The sequence below is a fragment of the Carassius auratus genome, chromosome 15, assembly GCF_003368295.1.
Source record: "Carassius auratus strain Wakin chromosome 15, ASM336829v1, whole genome shotgun sequence".
In the NCBI taxonomy this organism is placed as follows: domain Eukaryota; kingdom Metazoa; phylum Chordata; class Actinopteri; order Cypriniformes; family Cyprinidae; genus Carassius; species Carassius auratus.
This window is the reverse complement of record NC_039257.1, coordinates 17,909,859-17,931,876: the sequence shown is the minus strand read 5'-3', so window position 1 is coordinate 17,931,876 and position 22,018 is coordinate 17,909,859. Positions and strand designations below refer to the sequence as shown.

The 22,018-nt window shown below is 34.9% G+C and overlaps 1 protein-coding gene across 2 annotated transcripts; it reads left to right on the top strand.

Moving 5' to 3' along the window:
- Nucleotides 1–3,919: 3,919 nt before the first annotated feature.
- Nucleotides 3,920–19,596, top strand: LOC113115287 (reticulon-2-like). Of its 2 annotated transcripts, XM_026282753.1 has the most exons (10): nucleotides 3,920–4,088; nucleotides 6,899–6,952; nucleotides 8,385–8,867; nucleotides 9,917–10,102; nucleotides 15,592–15,799; nucleotides 16,495–16,633; nucleotides 18,026–18,095; nucleotides 18,330–18,376; nucleotides 18,794–18,852; nucleotides 18,968–19,596. In XM_026282753.1, the coding sequence occupies exons 1-10, from the start codon at nucleotides 4,058–4,060 to the stop codon at nucleotides 19,041–19,043; spliced, it is 1,353 nt and encodes a 450-aa protein (XP_026138538.1). In that variant the 5' UTR covers nucleotides 3,920–4,057; the 3' UTR covers nucleotides 19,044–19,596. The 2 variants fall into 2 exon arrangements, with proteins under 2 accessions (XP_026138538.1, XP_026138539.1); XM_026282754.1 differs by lacking the exons at nucleotides 3,920–4,088; nucleotides 6,899–6,952; nucleotides 8,385–8,867; nucleotides 9,917–10,102 and adding an exon at nucleotides 12,751–12,862.
- The last annotated feature ends 2,422 nt before the right edge of the window (nucleotides 19,597–22,018 follow it).

The window sequence follows — 22,018 nt, the reverse complement described above, 5'->3', positions numbered from 1 at the left end:
AGTGGATTGTGTTCACCGACAATGTTTTCTTGAAGTATTCTTGAGCCCATGTTGTGTTTCCATTACAGTAGCATTCCTGTATGTGATGCAGTGCTGTCTAAGGGCCCGAAGATCACGGGAACCAGAATGGTTTTCCAGCCTTGAACCTTACATACAGAGATTGTTCCAGATTCTCTGAATCTTTGGATGATATTATGCACTGTAGATGATGATAACTTCAAACTCTTTGCAAATTTTCTTTCCTTTCTGATATTGCTCCACTATTTTTCACTGCAGCATTGGGGGAATTGGTGATCCTCTGCCCATCTTGACTTCTGAGAGACACTGTCACTCTGAGAGGCTCTTTTTATACTCAATCATGTTGCCAATTGACCTAATAAGTTGCAAATTGGTCCTCAAGCTGTTCCTTATATGTACATTTAACTTTTCCAGCCTCTTATTGCTACCTGTCCCAACCTTTTTGGAATGTGTAGCTGTCATGAAATCCAAAAAGAGCCAATATTTGGCATGACATTTCAAAATGTCTCACTTTCAACGTTTGATATGTTATCGATATTCTATTGGGAATAAAATATTAGATTTATATTCCTTTTTTAATCACGATTTGTACAGTGTCCCAACTTTTTTGGAATCAGGTTTGTACAATATAAAAATATTCATACATGTGAATATTTTCTTAATATATACTGTATATGTGTGTCTTCAAATATACACAGTACACACCCATATATAATGAACACAATTAATTTTATTTTTCATACAATTAATCGCGATTAATCGTTGCCCAGCACTAGTTTTTAGACATCATTTTGTTCTTCTAACTCCATAAGTGCCAATAAGAACCAAATGCTGCCACACAAACTTCCGATTCACAGTAAATTAAACACTGAGTTTCACTATGCATTATTTGAAAAAGTAAAATAGTAGTCTGAATGGTTAAATGGCCAGTTAGTGTGTCTCTTAAGGTAACTGTCTTTATGAATAGTAGGGATTGTCCTCTTTAGAAAGGCCCAGTTCTTGGAAGGCTTGCAGATTACCTGTATTTAAGTAGTGTAGGTGTGTGACGTTTGGATTTGAGCCATTTACACACAATGGGTGATTAAAGTTAGCGGGTGCATTTCACGACCCTGACATTCAAACCAGTGTAACTACGATTACATAACAGACACACTGACTTGACATGTCAAACAACCAATCACGTTTTCGAGGCACCACAGACTCTCTGACATATTGTGAAGATCCTATGCCGCAAACTTTCAATGTTTCACATGATTTTTGAAACTCCAGTGACGTCAGAGGCCGAGACTAATGTTACACTTTTTATATTCTAATGAAATGTTTGCTTGACTGTAAGATACGATTTCACAATTACATTAATACAGTATAAAAAAGATACAAAAGCTGTCACTGTGCAGTACCTTTCAAAAGGTAAACCTTTAAAAGGGTGCTATTATGTTTTTTCAGTGTTGGGGAAAGTTACTTTTAAAAGTAATGCATTAAAATATTGCGTTACTCCATAAAAAAAGTGACTAATTACGTTACTTAGTTACTTTTTATGGAAAGTAATGCGTTACATTACTTTTTAAATCTGGACAGGGCTTGCTTGTTTGTTTTTAAAATAAAAAGGTTCTATTTTTGTAGAAGGTTAAAAGATTTTTCACATCAAAAGTGAAGTGAATAAGCCTCAGACTGAAGGGACATTTACATCTGTATTTCATCAGGCGGACCTTCATTTTTATACAGGTACTATTCCCAGCTGTTCATGCCGGACTGGGGAGAGAGGTGTTGTTATAATGTAAAATATGACATTCGAACAACCTAGTATGAGAGCCTGATCCAGTGCACCCCCAAAACACAATCAAGACTTTGTAAAAGAGCATAATAGGACCCATTTAAATCATTATTGCCCAGAAAAAGTGACACCGAGCACACATCGTATGAAAAGGGCAAATTGTTGCACTATTCAGGTTAAGCTGTCACCGTGGAAACTTCAATTATATTTTCAGTTAAATTTAAATGGTAAAACAACTAAGACACACGAAACAATTCATGAAACTACGAAAAAGTTAATTCAAAGCATTGTTTTGAAAAAAAAAATAATAATAAGTTGTGACATTTGCCAAATATGGTAACCCATACTACGAATTGGTGCTCTGCATTTAACCCATCCAAGAGCACACACACACAGCAGTGAGAAGTGAACACACACCTGGAGCAGTGGGCAGCTATATCCAGCGCCCGGGGGTTCAGTGCCTTGCTCAAGGACACTGAGTGTGGAAAAGTGCTGTTCATTCATCCCTCCCCCAAGTCCTGCCAGCACCAAGACTCAAACCTGCAACCTTTGGGTTACAACTCCAACTCTCTAACCATTAAGCCACAGCTGCCCCAAATACACAACTAAAATAATCAAGATTATAATGAATTATTCCTTATCTTCATAGTTGAATCTTGCCTGGTGTAGACTATGTCAGTGTGTGTGTTTTTTTTACTGTGTTCACTTTTTAATAAAATTTGTAAAAAAAAAAAAAAAAAATATATATGTATATATATATATATATATATATATATATATATATATATATATATATATATATATATATATATATATATATATATATATATATATTAATATATTATTTATTTTAACCTGTTAACTGTCACCCGTCCGCTCTGTGGGACGCCTACATTTACTTCACTATATTACAATCAAATCTAATCTAATCTTGACAAACTATATATCAAAAATCTTTTGACCTTTGTTAAAAAAAACAAGACGATTTTGATCACATTTTAGAAATCATGAGAAATTATATATCAACTGAAAACTTAAAATCTTAAAATTCATCCTTTAAAACTCATTTTTAAATCAGACATTGCATTACCATGTAAATGGTACGTCAATATCATGTTATAAAATGTTTTCATAATAAAAATTTACTACAAAGTCATTGTTCAAAAATATGAGTGACAGTTAAGCATATATATATATATATATATATATATATATATATATATATATATATATATATATATATATATATATATATATATGTTTTAAAATAAATAATTATTTTCAAATAAGCATTTAAATAATAATATATTTTTTTACAAATAATATCATAATTACATTATACTAAATAACAGTGAAATTATGGAAAACAAAAAAATATATTTAAAAAAATGAAAGTGAGTCTTTAACTGTAGTTTGATTTGAATTGATTTGTCTGAATGTGAACCTGTGTGGGCTGCTGTACTCGTCCTACATCGTGATGTACAGTAGCTGATAAACCACGTGAGCACTTCTCATTTGCTAGAGTACTTCAAAACCCATGAGGCTTTGGCTCTGCTGAAGGCAGTGGACACAAACAAAAGCCTCATTAGACTATTAAATCAAGCCTTACAGAAATGCACATTATATATATATATATATATATATATATATATATATATATACATACATACATACACACGAGAGATATAAAAGTCTATGTTGCTGAATTTATACTCCACACGGAACACCACTATAATTTAGTATATTTAATCAGCATTTCCAATTTTCATAGCCATAATTTCATATAAAAAAAATTAATTTCTGTATCTGAAGTAGCTAAAATTGTGTAGTTACTTTTTGCATTATTTAGAGTTTTATTTGTTGTCGTTTAACCTTTGAATATGTCGTTTTAAAAAATGCTAATTCAAATGTTTCTTGGGTCATTTTAAGGGTGCAACATGTTCATCCAGACTGACATAAAGAGGATGTCGATCTGAGATGACAGAGAGCAGACACACATGAATGCACTCATACTGACACACACACACACACACACAAAGTGGTATTCTGAGTCCATCGGCTGCAGCAGAGAATGAGAGAGCGAGTGAACCTGGGAGGGGCCGTCTGATGAAGAGAGGGGAGGGTGAGAGAAAGAGAAACAGCAGTGCACTAAAGGAGAGAACGAGGGAGGGGTGCGTGAAGAGCACAGAGCGTGAGAGAGCGATCCAGCAGAGGAGTGCCACAGCACGGAGGACAGGGATGGGCCCAGCGGTGCCTTGATGGAGCATGGGTCAGGTTTTAGGGTTCTCCCACTGCAGTGAGTCTCTCCTTTGTCTCTGTATTTGTCTCTGTATGCTGCTGACGTGTTTTTATTCTCTTGCTTTGTGTCTGATGCATCATCTCGATTGTTGTTGGCTCCAGCGTTCATTCACTCGTCTGTTTTGCTGGATTCTGCTGATGTTGCAGTGCGTACTAGCTCTGGACCTATGAATGCAGCATCGATTTAAGACTTGCGCTGTTTATAAGTGTATTTGAGGGAAGGACAATGAAATTGAAAATCCTTGTCATTCGTAATAATCTGGCATAATTTGGTGTAACAATTGCTACAACTGATTTCTTTTTCTACAGTTTGTCCTATAGATTGTGAGTGTAACCATGAATACTGAATATATTACAAATGATATTCTAGTTTAGACAGAAAAAACAATACCTTTTTAATGTTATTAACTGCTTTTAGTATCTAGTCTTTGTGATGGGGATGTTTGAAGGTGAAATGCATTGGTTCTATCTTTTAAATCAGGGGTCTGTGGCTGTGCTGGCTTTCTGAGAGGGGAAAAAAAGTATTTGTAAAACAAAAATACAATATTATGATGAACTTCCAAGCCAAGAAGGTAAAATTAAAAATGTTTTAAGTAGTGCTGTCAAGCGATTAATCGCATACAAAATACAAGTTTTTGTTTGCATAAAATATGTATGTGTTCTGTGCATATTTATTATGTATATATAAATACACATATATACAGTATATATATTTTTGTAATGTTTACATGTATTTAAATGTATGTATTTATATTAATAATTTACATTATTAATATATTTAATATATAACATTTTTTTCTGAAATATATATGCATGCATGTGTGTGTATTTATATATACATAATAAATATACACATATCACACATATATTATGCAAACAAAAACTTTTATTTTGGATTTGATTAATCGTGATTAATCATTTTACAGCACTGATTTGAAGTAAATTTTATAATGTACTAGATGACTCAAAAAAGATTATTTTAATGGCTTTGCATTTAAAGAACCTTCCATGAAGAACCTTTGACATCCATGGAACCATTCCACTAAACAAAAGGTTCTTCATAATAAATAAATAAATAAATAAATAAACATGGGGAAAATGGTTCTTTTAAAAAGCAAAAATGAAAGAAAATCTTTTGAGAAGCTAAAATGTCTGAAGGGCCCATGATCACCTTTGATTTGGCCCCCCATGACAGGAGAAGGGAAAAAATATGTAGTTGAAGATTAAAATCATATTGAAATAATTATTTGATAAATTTGCTTATTTTTGCATTGACATGTAAAATTGAATTGGATTTAAAAATCTGCAGAAATAAATATTTCCATTATATATACAGTATATATATATATATATATATATATATATATATATATATATACATACATATATATATATATATATATATATATATATATATATATATATATATATATATATATATATATATATATATATATATATATATATATACATATATATATATATATATATATATATATATATATATATATACATATATATATATATATATATATATATATATATATATATATATATATATATATATATATATATATATATATATATATATATATATATATATATATAATAAAGTTGAATATAATTCTTTTGTCTCACAGCCCTAAGACGAGTTAAAAAAATACTTCTATTACATCTTTTTCATGTTCTATCACATTAGTATGAAACCCCCTGTTGGAAACTTTATTTTTAAGATTGTATATAAATGTAATATGGCACTAAATGTATGAGTTTATAGACCAGATGCATAATGACAGAGAGCTGAAAAGGAAACCTCTGACTTGAACAAAGGTTTGAACAAAGCTTTGTTCCTCAGTTTGTTTTACTCATCCCACTGAGCAAAACATGAAATGGAGGCTCTGAGGCTTTTATCACAGGTCTCTTTTATGGATGCCCATAATATTCAAATAGACTTGAGCTGGCTAAGGCTGATTCACTTTGCAGTTGATTCTTGGCAGGAACTGCCCACTTTAAGGACAGGTCTGTATGACCAACAGCAACTATCTGAAGAGAGCATGTAGTGTTAAGAGCAGCTTTCTCAAAAACCACAGTGGAGGAAATGTTGTAGACAGAAAACAGAAAATAGTTTCTGTCCTGTTATTAAAATTATGAATACCAATACTAAGGTTATCGAAGATGTAGATGAGTTGGTTTTTTCATCAGAACAGATTTGGAGAAATGTAACATTACATCATTTGCTCGCCAGTGGATCCCCTGCAGTGAATGGGTGCCGTCAGAATTTCTGACAAACATCTCACAAGATGTTAATGGATGGATTACTTGTGGAATATTGTGATGTTTTTATCAGCTGGTTGGACTCTCATTCCGACGGCACCCATTCACTGCAGAGGATCTATTGATCAACAAGTGATGTAATGCTACATTTCTCCAAACCTGTTATGCTGAAGAAACAAAAACTCATCTACATCTTCTCGGATGACCTGAGAATGAGTGAATTTTCAGCAATTTTGTATTATTTTTGTGTGAACTATTCCTTTTACTCATTTTAAGCTGTATAGAATTAGTTTCATATGAATTTTATAAACAGAATTTTTATGCACTTCTGAATTAAACAGTTCATGATGAAAATAGTCACATCGCTGGACAATTTCCACATTTTACTTAAAATTGCTATAGAGTTCTTGTTGTGTTCTTTGCTGACCGGTTAATGGAAATATATTAGGAATAATAATAATAACACACACTAGGACAATCAAATTTCAAGTGATTCCCTTAAACTGAGCGTCGTTTATTGCTCTCTCATTTCAGAGGACTTCGGAACAGTGAGCTCGACACCTGACTCCACGCCTCCCTGCTCAGACGGTAATATTTTCATATACAGTATATTTACACACATTCAAATATACCGTATGAGTCATTCGGTTATCTTTGCATGTTTTCCTGATAACCACATCTATTATAGCCCCTAAAAGGGACAGATTAAGTCAAGTCACCTTTCTTTATATAGCACTTAAGACAAAACAGATTGTGACAAAGCAGCTGAAAAAACATTAACTAGGAAAAAAGTGTCAATTATGCAAAATTACAGTTTAAGGCAGTTCATCATTGAATTCAGTGATGTCATCATCCAGGTTAGTTCAGTTTAAATGGTGTCTGTGCAATCATTTGCAATCAATTCAACGATATCGCTGTAGATGAAGTGACCCCAACTAAGCAAGCCAGAGGCGACAGCGGCAAGGAACCTAAACTCCATCGGTGACAGAAAGGAGAAAAAAACCTTGGGAGAAACCCAGTTGGGGGGCCAGTTCTCCTCTGACCAGACGAAACCAGTAGTTCAATTCCAGGCTGCAGCAAAGTCAGATTGTGCAGAAGAATCATCTGTTTCCTGTGGTTTTGTCCTGGTGCTCCTCTGAGACAAGGTCTTTACAGGGGATCTGTATCTGGGGCTCTAGTTGTCCTGGTCTCCGCTGTCTTTAAGGGCAGTAGAGGTCCTTTCTAGGTACTGATCCACCATCTGGTCTGGATACGTACTGGATCCGGGTGACTGCAGTGACCCTCTGATCTGGACACAGACTGGATCTGGTGGCTACGGTGACCTCGGAACAAGAGAGAAACAGACAAATATTAGCGTAGATGCCATTCTTCTAACGATGTAGCAAGTTCACCCAAAATGAAAATTACCTCATGATATACTCGCCCTCAAGTCAATCCTAGGTGTAGATGACTTTATTGTTTCATAGTTACTGTATATGAAAAAATGCCCATGCCCTCCCAAGCTTTATAATGGCAGTGAATGGGTGTTGATATTTTGAAGTCCAATAAAGTGCATCCATCCATCATAAAAAGTGCTCCACATGGCTCTGGGGGTATATAAAGGCCTACTGAAGTGAATTGATGCAGTTGGGCAAGGAAAATAACCATATTTCCAACTTTATAAACTGCAATCTCTAGCGTACACTGACTATTGTACAAGTTTTCACAAGAGAGTGGCGTTCCAGCGGATGACGTAGGCGTAGTCTCCTCCTGGAACATTTTTCTTTACAAATTGCACTTTTTTGGATGGATTGATGCACTTCTTTGGATTTCAACACCCATTTACTGCCATTATAAAACTTGGAAGAGCCAGTACATTTTTTTATATAACTCTGATTGTATTCATCTGAAAGAAGAAAGTCATGTACACCTAGGATGGCTTGAGGGTGAGTAAATGATTGGGTAATTTTCATTTGTGGGTTAACTGTCCCTTTAAAAGCCATCATCTGCATACCCCTAATCATATACGATTTTACCTTAGGTGGAAATGAGGAGTCTGACTTCCCAGAACTGCAGACGGCCAGGGAATGGTCTGATGACGATGAAGGCCTGGAGGATGATGACGCATGTCTCAGCAGCTCTTCCGTGTGGAGCACACCGCGTCAGAACTCCTTTGAGCTCACCTTCTCCTACATTGCCTTCTCCGAGAGCGATGGCTCATCGCGGAGAGACTCGGGACGCCGCAGGACCAGCGGGAGGGGCGGCCGAGGGTCACAGCTCCGCACAGACACTCTGGAGACCCAGGGACCTCCGGACTCCCCTGCTGTGGAGTGGGACCCTCATGCCTTCTTGACTGTAGAAGGGGAGGGAGACGTGGAGGAGGAGAGCCTGCAGTGGACTCTAGAGCCACAGACTCACAGGGTGGAGGAGTTTCAGGATAAAGACACAAGGACACGGGAAGCAAAGGAGGAGATCTCAGGCATACACAACTTAACATGCAGTCATCAAGATGAGCAAATAACAGGTGCGTATGTATACTAAATGTAATTAGATGTGTGCTACTGCATGTGTGCATGATGCATTTTAAAATAGCTTGATTCAAAGCAGACACTGACTTGAATTAAAGGGAACTGATCTGGTCAGAAAATCTTTGGAGGTGGGGTCTTTAGTCTTTGGCCAGAAAGAAGCCACCCAGAAAACCCAAATGAAAAGCATAGCAATGCACTAAAATATCTGAACAACTACATAGGAAGTCTGTAGAAACTACTAACACCCTGAATGGCAAGTATACCTTGTTTTTGAATACTGATTAGTAATCTGCTGAGTATATTATATATATATATAAAATAATTCTAAACTAAATTTAAAAAGGGTTATATAAAATAAATTATTATTTAATTAGTACGTTTAATTAGTATTTAATTATATTTAATATATAATTATTTGTTTTAAAATAAAAATAAATTGTTATTGTTATTTATTAATAACATTTTACATAATTAATAAAATTACATAATTTAAATGATGTGTTTGTTTGTGTGTGTGTGTGTGTGTGTGTGTGTGTGTATGCTCACATAATATACAAACATACATTTCATTGTAATTTGTAAATTCCAAATTAATTTTAAGTGTAAATAAATCTCAAACTGTAAATGTATTTATTTTTGTTTTCATTAATAAATAATAATAAAATGTCATTTTATTTTTTAAATAAAAATTCTAAATTTACATTTTTATTTAATCAAATTTATAATAAAAATAAAACATTATTTATTAATTTAAATATTTTTACATAATTAAAAAAATGAAAATTTCAATTATGTGTGTGAAGATATGAATTTTATTATTTAATTAGATTTTTTATACCATTATTGCTAATTGAATAGGAATTATAATGACTATAATCACGTTAAATAACAAAAAGAATTATAAATAAAGTTATTCAATTATTAATCAATTATTTATAATTGCATAAGCATATATATATATACTGAAAACACTAATGTTTATTCACCGTAGATACAGTGTCATCCAGATAGTTTCATGCTGATTAATTGTGAATTATGTCTGCAGTACCACAGCTTCATGGGTCAGACCCTTCTGTTGCCATGGAAACCACCGCCACCCTGCAGAAGGTGGAGTCGTCACACACAACGCCTCCCACCACTGGACGAAACACTCAGGAAGAACAGCTCTGTGCGCAGCGCTACTTCACTCTCAACCTAACAGAGGGGCCTGCAGTTTGCCTCCAGATAGCAGGTTAGACATCTCTTCCCGTCTCTCTCCCAGCTCCTGCTTCACCAAGGCTGCTCTAAACGCCATATTCTTTAAAGCCTGGTCATTTCTGACAGCACCTAATCATGTCAATATGTAAAACAGATCCCAGGGATACGGTTTCTCTTGTTCACGAGAAGCACCGGCTTCCCACATGTGAAACAAATGCTGGAGTTTTATTGGAGAATAGAGTTTCCGTCGCCATGGTAACACACTCAGGGGATGAACTGTAATGGGCTGATGCCACTGAGTGGATTCCTGGCCAGTCTGTCTTCATTATTACACACAGAGCAGTAAAAGCAGAGTCATGCCATACGGCTCAGAGCCATTAGGGCTGGCGTGTGCGTCCGGCCTGGAGGTCAGAAGGGCGCTGGCTTAATGCATTCTCATGTGCACTGAAGAATACTGACTGTAAAGAGCCTTCTGTGTCCAAAACCTCATGTAAACACAACACAGAAATTGCCGTCATCCAGAACAACAGATGTTCACAATCAATCACAGTAATCTGTAGCAGAAACAGGTGCACTTTAAGAACATACCACACATTAAAACTGCACAATAGGTCTGTTTATTCAGTGATTCTCAAAGTACATTCACACAGCACTTACATGTACACTTACTGATGTATTTCTTTTTTTGTTTTTCAAAAATATCGTAGGGAAATAAAAGCCTAAAATACATTGTTCTCCACAGAAAGCACATACCATAGAGTGATGGGGGGGGGAGGGAAAATAATAATAAAATATAATTAATTAATTTATTAGTAAATAGAATAATAGATCATACAAAAAAAAACAACCTTTCTTAACATATGTTCTTGTGCTATATATATATATATATATATATATATACAAAAGACGGCAAAAACAAACTGTTAGACACAAAAATACTTGTATTAGATGCAGTATATAAAAGAAATAAAGGTGATTGATTGATTGATTGATATGAAAACAGAAATGATACTTTTCAGTTAAATGTAGGATTTTGAGGTATCTTATATATACTGGATATATATATATATATATATATATATATATATATATATATATATATATATATATATATATTTGAAGAGTTCAGACGCAAAAGCCTCTAAATGCCATCTGAAATGTTCATCTAAAATTAGGATTTTTAACAGGCTCCTGTATTTATGTTCAGTTATTTCACTTTAATAGCCTGGAAAAGGACCTACACATTGCCATTAAAGTAAAATGACTCAACCTAAGCATAGAAGCTTGATAAAAATCCTAATCTTCATCTAAATTTCATATGGCATTTAGAGGCTTTTGCATTATAAACGTTTCTTTAAAGGATATTTCACCCCAAAATTAAGCTGCTGTTATCCTTCCACATTCCAAATTTTCTTCCAAAACCTTCCAAGTTTAATACTTTTTAATTTAATTCAATTTAAAAAGACCATCTAACAATTTTTGGAATACACACACAATAAATTTCACAGTGTTTTTTTTTTCTTTTCTTTTCTTTTCTTTTCTTTTTCCATAACACTTCAGTATACACTCTTAAAAATAAAGGTTCTTTATTGGCATCAATGGTTCTATGAAGAACCTTGAACATCCATGGAACCTTTCAAATAGACAAAACGGGTTCTTTAGATCTTTTAAGTGTTCTTCAAAATGGTTCTTTTAGGAACTTGTTGCTGAAAGGTTCTTTTAAGAACCAAAAACAATTCTTTTATGGCATCACTGCACAAAACACCCTTTTGGGACCTTTATTCTTAAGAGTGTAGGGACCAGTTCTTGCTATTAACTAGTTGCTTATGACATATCTGTTATTAACATATTTGCTGTTTATTAGTACTTTCTGTATAAAGCACACATTCTGCATAAACATATTCTACATCCCTAATTCTAACTGCACATAATTTACTGTCAATATGCAGCAAATTACACGTTTATTGAGACAAAAGTCATGATTTGATGATTAAATGATTTGTTAACAGAGAGAACTGAACCTTAAAATAAAGTCTGACCTATTTTTCCGTACAATGAAAGTCAGTGGTGTTTCAAATGGGCTTCATACTGCTTCAGAGTTCTCATTTTTTTTTAATGTGGCTTTTTTTTTTGCAGCGTAAACATACATATAACCCTGTGTCCAACTGTTTTGTGCATAACATTTTTTCCAAATTTAGAACAAACTTTAGAACCAGCTTAAACAGACATGCCTTGTGGTATTGAACCCCATAACCTGAGAAGCTTCCAGTTTTAAGTGTTGTTTATTATGCTATAAGCAGATGAACGTGCAATTTGGAAAGGAAAGTAAGAATAAAACTGCAATATTCTGTAAAGAATTATATTAAACAGAGTATAGCGTGTACATGAGTATGATTATTTGAGTGATTAAACGGTGCTTGAATTTTTTTTAGCATGGTCTAGTATGTTTTGTCTTCTTCATAACAGTAGTTGAGTCAAATCTAGTATATATATTATACTAAAATCCAGTGTAGATATTAGGTATGTATTACATCATTGATTTGTCTGAACAGATCACATGAAGATGTACAGTATGTACAGTGTAGTTGTGAGTGAGTGTATTTGTCAGTATAACTGCCTCTGTCTTCTTTAATGGGGCGGGCACAATTGTGCAGATTTATTTTTGGGTTGTTGGGCCGGGGGGCTGCTGACAGAGCAGACCCAGCCAAAAACAGCTTGAGGGGTTTTCAGAGAAGATCAGGGACACAGGCGAGAGAGGGATCGGCCCATGAGGACTCCAAAATGACCAGTAAAGGTGAGGGAGCAGGAAATACACCAACTGGGGCTTTGAGAATATGATTATCTGAGCTGAGAGCACCGAGAGACATGAGTTAGGTGAACTTTATTTCCGTCTGAACCACATGGCAAAGAGTTGGAAGTTTGATCCTATAGTGTCATTGAAGTTCAGTCTATCGTTTTTACCGTTTCTGATTAGATATGTGTGCATCTCATGGAATGAGGCAATGTGTTTTTGTGCGGGAGATAGAGAATGAATGCAAACTGGAAATGTTTACGTTCATGTAGAAGTTTAACTTCATAAAACATAATACAGTGGAGGTTATTTTCAGTTTTTATTCACTTTATTGGTTAATTGCAGCGTTTGCAAGTCAAATGTTAAATTATAGACCCTACATTTAACTGTGCTACTTTCATATCTCTCTCATATATCTTCATCTCATTATCCTTCTTCAAGTTTATTTATTTGGTAATTAAGTATGTAGTCAGTCATTACCGCAAATCTAAATCTAAAATTATTAGTGATAATAATCAACTGACTGTATTATTGAACAAATAATCATGTGTTTGTTGCTAACATTACTGAAAAACTGCTGAAAATTCACTAACCTTCATTCAATCTGGGGTGCGTTTCCCAAAACCATGGTTGCTAACTAAGTTAGCAACTTTGTTGGTTGCAATGCAATTTCCCATTGCCAACCAACTAAGTTGCTAACAGGTTTAGATTGTCATTAGCTTTGCGTTTGTGTATAATGCCTGAGCCGAGCAAGCTTGTTAAAGCTAACTGCGTCAAATACGTCAGCTGAACCACCTGGCATAACAATAGACAGATTTGTCTGAGGCTAGAGGCTTGCTATACATTGCGTTTAGGTTATAAATAGTCCATCCACCTTCTGCTAGGTCCACCATTCAGAGTCTCACAACAGACATGAATGGCATTAGCGCTGAGGTAATTCTGAATGGATTAGCCACAGTGTTAGCCTGTAAGCTATTGCTTTACTTATACAAGTCCCTTAAGACAGGGTACAGAGTGTTTTCCTACTGAATAAAACTGGCTTTATGACACTGAGAAGTGCTTGTTTTTGAGAAGTAAGGTTGTACTTATTACTAAGAGTCTATGTTATGTGCAGAAGCCCTGAGACTATTGATAGGCAATGGGAAGCAGGTTGAGTGCTGTCAGCAGGTGCTTAAAGGGACCACTTTAAATTCTTAGATTCTCTTCCTTCTTACACAGACTAAAAATAGCCAAGGTCAGACCAAACAGACTCCTTGCAATTTGTCTTTCTGTCATCAATAACTTAAACATACCCACCGACTCATTTACTGTAGCTTCAATGTTTCTGTCCTTCCTTAGAAGTTTTGTTTTACATTTATCTACATTGATGCTTTTTAAACCATCACTGTATAAGTATTCCTCACTGTAACATTCTGTTTCAGTGTTTGTTAAAAAATAGAGTTCTAAACAGAGGTTTGGGAGGAGCTAGTTAATCTAATCTTGCCAATCGTTATGCAGGGATATAGCCTATAAACAGCTGATTATCTCACTACCATGTTGTCACCTCATCTGCTGCCTTATATCTGCTCATACATCATTTTTTTACTTTATCATCAAATGCTTTTTATTTTTATGTGACATTTATACTTTCAGATTTGAGATTCTGTCCAAAGGTTTGTCTAAAATCTCTTGTAGATAATCTCTATAACGGTCTGGCTCAAAAAAGTACACATTTCATTAATTTTCGTCAGTCAAAAACTACATTACCCATAATTCTGCAGACAAATCTCCACCAATCAGAAAACTGAATTAAAGAAATCATACCAAAACAACACTTCAATGGCTTCCCACTCTCATGAAGCACTGTGAGTTACATAATAGAGTGAGTCTCCCTATACTCTCATATACAGTACAATATAAACTATATTTAACATTATACACATATTGAAAATCATATTTGTATATGTATCCATAATTTTTATTTTTATTTTGGTATTTGCAGTGCTTCATTGTATCGTAGATCTTTCATTTCCATTTGCATTGATACACACCTTTTTGTCAGATTTGCAATATGTTTTTTGCCTCAAATCAAAATGTATTTGGTTCATGGCTTACAACTTTTTAACAAAAAGTGACTTTACAAAAAAAAAAAAAAAAAAAAAAATGAATGGGAAAAATACTTCTGGAACCAATTCTGTTGAAACAGTGGAGAAAGACTAAATATAGTGGCACATGATTTGTAAAACAAGACTGTTTCTGGTTTGTATCAGCCACTCGTTGCTCTACATTATCCTTCACCTTAATGGTATAAGTTGATAAGGGTGTTGTTCAAGATGCAACCCCGGAGTTAAGCCTATCCTTAAGATCTGATTGGTTGATCTGAATGTTGTTTCAGGTCCAACAAGGTTGTTGGTCCAAGAACATGTCCTACTTGAGCAAATCACATTAAGCTTCCCATCCATTTTATTAGAGGTGCCCTCAAAACCCCAATCCGAAGTATTAAACTTTGACATGAATCCCACACGTTTGCGATATAGTCATGAATCATATCTTGTTGAGGAGAAACATGCCACTGCCAATCTCAGTAACACTGTAGGAGTACATTAAGAGTATTTAGAGATCACCGAAGGAGCAAATATTTACATTAAGCAATGACAAAGCAACACCCTGGAAACCACCCACAACCCAAGATGTGTTTGTCCACCAAAGCTGTTGTTAAACCCGAGACTGTTTCTTTTTTTCGATGCATGCAGTGATGGACCTGATCTTCTGGAAGGATATGGAGCGGACGGGGATGGTGCTGACTGGGCTGGTGGTGGGGCTGCTGTCCCTCTTCCAGCTGAGCATCATCTCTGTGGTGTCCTCGCTCTCCCTGGTCATCATGTGCTTCACCATCTCAGTCCGAATCTACTACAAACTGCTGCATGTGCTCCAGCTGGGAGATGGAGTTCACCCTTTCCAGTGAGTCTCTGACCTCTTCTCCAGATATTTTCTCAACATATCCTCACCTTAGTACAAATGGACATAAAACTCATTGAGTAGAGCAACATTATGTGGGGGTCTTCTAGACAATAATCTATTTTGCCATGATTTTATAAGCACATTTCTTAATCATTTTAAACATAACATCACACAAAGACTGTCTTTTAGTGGAAGTAACTGTAATGTGTAAATAAGCTAAAACAATAAATATATTAACATAATGATTAATCTACTATTCTTTCACAAAATTAACAGTTTTTTTTTACATTAATTTGGAATCACAAGTCTTGTGTTTAAACCTCAGGAGACTACAAGGTGCTTGTTGGAAATAGTTTTATACTCATATTTTGGCTACACAAAATTATGATAAATGTTGGATTCTTCTTTACTTAATAAAGTATACTAGTTTAAATTTACTGCAGTGTTTGATTGATTTTTAATTATTTTACATGTTTGGAGTAACAAATAGCCCCAAGTTACATCATTTTGTGAAGGTCTTCAAAAGTCTAGTTTATTGCATGTCACTTTTTTTTTTTTTTATAGGGCCAAAACGGCAACTGGCAACTGTTAAAGAAACAATTGTGGGCTCTGCTTTGGATCGTAAAAATGTACCTGTACGTTTAATGTCAGTGTGTAAGGCCATGTCTGTAGTGTTGTGCATTGATGTGCTGCAGGTCATATCTAGAGTTGGACATCGGTTTAAGTGGGGAAGAGGCTCAGCACTACATACAGAAGGCCATCGTGTTGTCCAGTTCTGCCGTAGACACACTGAGGAACCTCATCTTCGTGGGAAACCTGTTCAACTCTCTCAAGGTGAGGCCTGAGAACTGACGACCCTGTGTAAAATTCATTCATCTGAATCTGTCAGCTAGAGCAATGAAATATATTCCACACTGATGAAAAAGGATTCCTATCTTAGAATTTAGAATTTAGTCTTTTTTATTTCTCTCTCTGTGAAATCTCTTATTGAATGTTTCACATTCGTCTTTTCATTTCTCTTTCTTCCTGTCCGCTTCTATTAAAATTCTCATCTTCTCATCATTTTTTGGTCTCCTTTCATATTCAGTACTTGAATGTGGCAGCTGTGGCTTTTGTTTTTGTACACAATCCTCCTGAGACCCAGCTAAAAAAGGTTTATATATACAACATCTTGAGAAAACCCTTAGAAACACATTGTAATGAGAAACACTCATGGCAAGTTCTCATATTTCATAAGAATATTTTACTCTATTGATGCATAGTGTCTCCCCAGCAGAAAGAAACCAACTACTTTATTCTTGCTTGTTTGTTTACATCTAAAAAAAAGTCTGTTATACATCAAATACGAATGATAATTGCAAACTAATATACCTACTGTAACTGTTTCTCTTTCCATGACATTAATAAATCCAAAGATGTGTGCATAACCACTGTGGCAATTAAAAAGGTCCTCTACAAAGGACAAAAATGATTTTCATTATTTCAGGCCTCTCAGCTGTGCACTTAAAATAATGCCGCTCACAGCTGTCAGTCTAATTACACTCGAGGCTTACCACGGCAAATACTTCTGACAGTGTTTTGGGGTGTATATTCAGGCATGTGTGGCATAGATTTGACATAGATTATCTTCCACCCAATACAGCACAGAATTGCATAATCTCAAATAATATTCTGCATTTTGAGAGAAAAGTAAAATCCTGAAGCGTCTAGCTCTCAAGATGTTTTTATGTCTTAGATTACGCCATATTCGTGAATACAGTGATGATTTAGTATACTGGAGGAGCAGTTATTTAAAACTTTGTCTTTCAAACACATCTAAATCCAGCCGAGCACTGCAAAGTCTTCAGCTGAAACTCGTAATAGTCCTCAAGTTTCGGGGCGTCACAGAGTCACACTGTGACCTGTGTGGAATGTGACATGGGACACGTGTGGTCTTATGTAGTATGAGACGGGAGGATACAAGAGGGTCTTGTCTTGAGCGCGGTTTCCAGTTTCAGACTTGGTGATTAGAAACTTAAGAGTGAGGAGATATAAGGAGAAGCGTTTTTTCTGGGCCAGACGCACTGTGTTAGATAATAATCCCAGAAAATCAGATCACGCTGTGGATGTTGGGTTTGACAGAATGCTGAAGTGGCTTGAGGAATCAGATTTGTGTTTTCTGTACACCGGTTTGCATACACAACCATTTAGGAATCGAGTTATGTAATGTTTGCTTGTTATTCCCAGTTCTTGTTGCTGATGTATCTGGTCACGTTCCTGGGAAACCTCTGCAATGGCCTTACCTTGCTCATCATCGGTATGATGTCCAGCTACTTTATTTTTTTCTTTTTCTTTTAGTTATGCTTTGTAACTTGCATTCAGTGGTTTAATCTGTAACTTGCCAATCTAAAGGCCTCAGAGATATTTTGATATTTTTGTTCCAATTAAATTAGATTTACCTTGAAAGATTGACATACTGTAGATTATGAAGCTTTATGATTAGTTAATGCCAAATGCTTTTTTTTTTTTTCTGTCATCTTGTGCTCTTCAGGTGTGATTGCTGTCTTCTCTGTCCCTCTGTTTTACACAAGGCACCAGGTAACACAATCTCTGTGGGCTTTAATGACAGTGACATCTCATCTATGTGTATTCCCTGTGTATTTTAGTCAGACATATTTATATATTAAGCACTGGATAAAATAAGAAACATAGTTTACAGATGTTAATACCATGATCTATCTATCTATCTATCTATCTATCTATCTATCTATCTATCTATCTATCTATCTATCTATCTATCTATCTATCTATCTATCTATCTATCTATCTATCTATCTATCTATCTATCCATTTAATCAATAAACAGCCTGAGAACACTGAGAAGAAAAATAAAAAGAAAGTTATTAAAATTAAACATGAAATTCTGACGTATAAAGAAATAATAAATAATATTAACTTTGAAAATTCATTTTAATACACATCTATTGCTGCTCATGTCGCTCTCTTCTTTTACAGGACAAAGTGGACAGCTGCTTTATAGCAGTGCAAACTCACATTGACAACATAAAGGACTTGTGAGTATAGCGCCATCTACAGCAATAAGTGATCCTCTTATCCTTTCAGTGCTTCGAGTCAAGGTGACTCGTGATGTTTTTGATCATAATAGTTGTTTTCTTCTCTTTTGAGCAGCCTTCATCGCCTGACCCAGGGTGGCGGACCACCCCCGGACCCCACTCCAGGTGGAGCTAAACCCAAAGCCCATTGAGACGCCTCGCAGAGGAGGAGGAGCTACACGCTGTCACTCAAAATTGTCTTAATTAGCAGTTTGTGCTCAGAGTCCCGCCTCTGCAGCAGTGGGGGAGGAGCTAATGACACAGGGCCTTATATAGGAGGAGAAACCAGGGAGGACCATGCAAAGAACAATCTTGGGTGAAAATCAAAGGCTTTGGAATTCTGAGAAGTTAAAGACACGTTTCCATTTCCACATTTCAGTATCAGTATGAGTGTATGAATGAAACACAGACCACTAGGATACTTGAACCACCTGTACAGTAACAGCCCCTCGACAGTTATCTGAATAAACCTGGATGACTTCAGTGAAGTAAAAGCAGTGAGGGCTTTCTGAATCCAGACTGACTGCAGCTCGCCTGCCGGAAATAGAATGCAGGACCAGTTTCCAAATGGGGTTTTTACTTATGCCAGTCTTGAAATATCTCATTGTGTTGGTGTGTGTGTGTGTGTGTGTGTATGCGTGGGCAGCTTAAGCCTGTTAAAATACCTAAGAGCTATTAAAACCACAATGTTGTTTTCTTTTCCAATGTTTTGTCCTCTTGGTATTATTTCAGTGTATGTTTAATTTCCCATTAAAGCAAATCCCTCTCGCCACCCTACAGTAAACCCAAAACTTGACTGCACTACACCTGACAGCTGACCTTTGTAAAAAAAAAAACACGCCAGAAGAATCACCAAGTGGCTTATCACTGAGGTCAGGCGACCTTTTGACCTCATGTGGCAGAATGAATCAGTCAAATGTCTTTTGAATCACAGAATCCGATGGCATTTTAAAAGTTAGGGGCTATAATGGCTTAAATTTACAGGAGTTATTTTGGCACACAAAAATATTGTATGATGTCAGAAGACATGGACTCTATGGATGAGATGTATGAACCACTTTTATGGTGCTCCAGAGAGAACAGTATAGATAGTTAAGTAGGTGATATGTTTCATATAAGACATATTTTAGGGACCCTTGTTAACAAAAATAGTACCCTGTAGCATACTTTTAAAAAGAGTACAAATGGTGTAAAGTTTATTGTCAAATGCACTGACAAAGATTTAGCTACATGAATACACATGAATGTGATTTCTATTTAAACTTGTGTCATTTAAAAAAAAAAAAAAAGGTTTGTAATTACACTATTGTTAAAATTATAATCAAACTTTTGCATGTGCTTAAAATATGTGTACTTCTGTAAAGCACAACAAAAGATTATTAAAACATAAGATTTAAAATGTATTAGAAAAGCCTTTAATTTGACATCATCACAAACAGCACTTTTTAAAAAGGTTACCCTTCCTCCCTCTGACCTCTTCCTAATAACGCTTTAATAGGGTTCAATCAAAGGCCTGAGTGGATGCTGATAACACTTTAACACGTGCTCTATGTTGTAGTTTCAGTTTTTGATTTTTTGTTTGGTTTTGCGATATAGAGACTTTTTTTAGGAAAAAAACTTGAACACACAAAATAATTGTGCATGCTGGTAAAGTGACTGAGAATTTCAATCTTTTTGTTTTAGTTTTATTTTTTAATGTATGTATATATATATATATATATATATATATATATATATATATATATATATATATATATATATATATATATATATATATATATATATATATATATACATATACATATACATATATATCATCCACCAGATCTGATACCTATAATGTCCTCATCAGACATTAAGAGACAAAGAGACAAATAAGAGACAAATATGTAATTTCAGAAACGTATAATTAGTTTAGCATTTATGTACACAGACAATATTATTTTTTCTCATACAGTTTAATGACAAACTAAGTCCTTTGAATTAATGTAAATCTGGTCCCATACAGTCAGTTTAATTCAAAATCAATACAGACACTGTTTCTGTTCATCACTTATTTCACCTGAACATGTCAGAATGAGATTAGAATATCGTAATCACTTATGGAGATTGTTTCCAATGAGGTCACAGCTGACTGCTGTACTTTACCCAGAAATGTGCAGCTTTCCTGTTACCCTTGCCTTTCATCTGGCCATAAAATCATTTTCAGAGTTTACGACCTGATGATATACTTTGAGACCAATTACAGTAGATATGAAGTCTAAACTGGACAAATAATCAGATCCCTGGTACGTTCTACAGTCCAAACGGTGACTCATGGCCATCATCTTACATATATATACTAACATAAAACTATAGAATCATACTAAAAGTGAAAAGTACTTAATCATATTGTATGTCGGTTACTCGGCATCCCTTTGTTTCATAATATGTGCATATTGTAGATACATTTATTAAAATAAATATTTAAAAAACTCAATTGTAAATATTGACCACTAGGTGGCAGAAAAGCTCAACTGAATGCACAGTCGCCAAAGGAGAAGGTGAAAGGGATCAGTCAGATATTATTCAATTCTGATAACCAAATTATCATTATAGTGTGCTATAAATATGAACTGTACAGTTTTCCTAAAGGCACTGTCATATTTTATTAACGCAACGTTTTGGTGATTTTTTTATAGTGTTTTGTTGGTCATATTTAACAATCATAAACATAAATGTGCTTAATGTGCCACTAGGTTGCACACTTTCCTCTTGGATTAATGTTTGAAATATTTTTTTGATTAATCTATGTTTGCAAACCCCTTAAAGTAGAACAGGTGTTCTCTGCAGTCAAGAGGACCTGACGATGTTTTATCTCAAAATACGTTTTGTGAAAATAAAAAGGTGCATTCAAAATAAATAAACATAACCTTTCACCACACTTAAAATGCTACAAAGCTGCCAGTCCGTTATGACTGTTTATGCTTGCAATAAATAAGACATAGGCTTAAAATGTAGGACATTACAGCAAAATGAAGCATATGTCATATAAAACAGAGTTGAAATTGGAGATGTTCTCTGAATATGAAGAGCGAAAGGCTTTTACATCTATTAACAGACACTTAAGTGTGTTGTTTCGAGTGAG

Bases quoted from the DNA above. Each gene is read 5' to 3' on its own strand.
- LOC113115287 (XM_026282753.1), top strand. From the start codon at position 4,058: ATGGGTCAGGTTTTAGGGTTCTCCCACTGCA. The intron at 6,953-8,384 runs GTAATATTTTCA...ATTTTACCTTAG, and splicing joins CACGCCTCCCTGCTCAGACG to GTGGAAATGAGGAGTCTGAC. The intron at 10,103-15,591 runs GTTAGACATCTC...CGATGCATGCAG, and splicing joins AGTTTGCCTCCAGATAGCAG to TGATGGACCTGATCTTCTGG.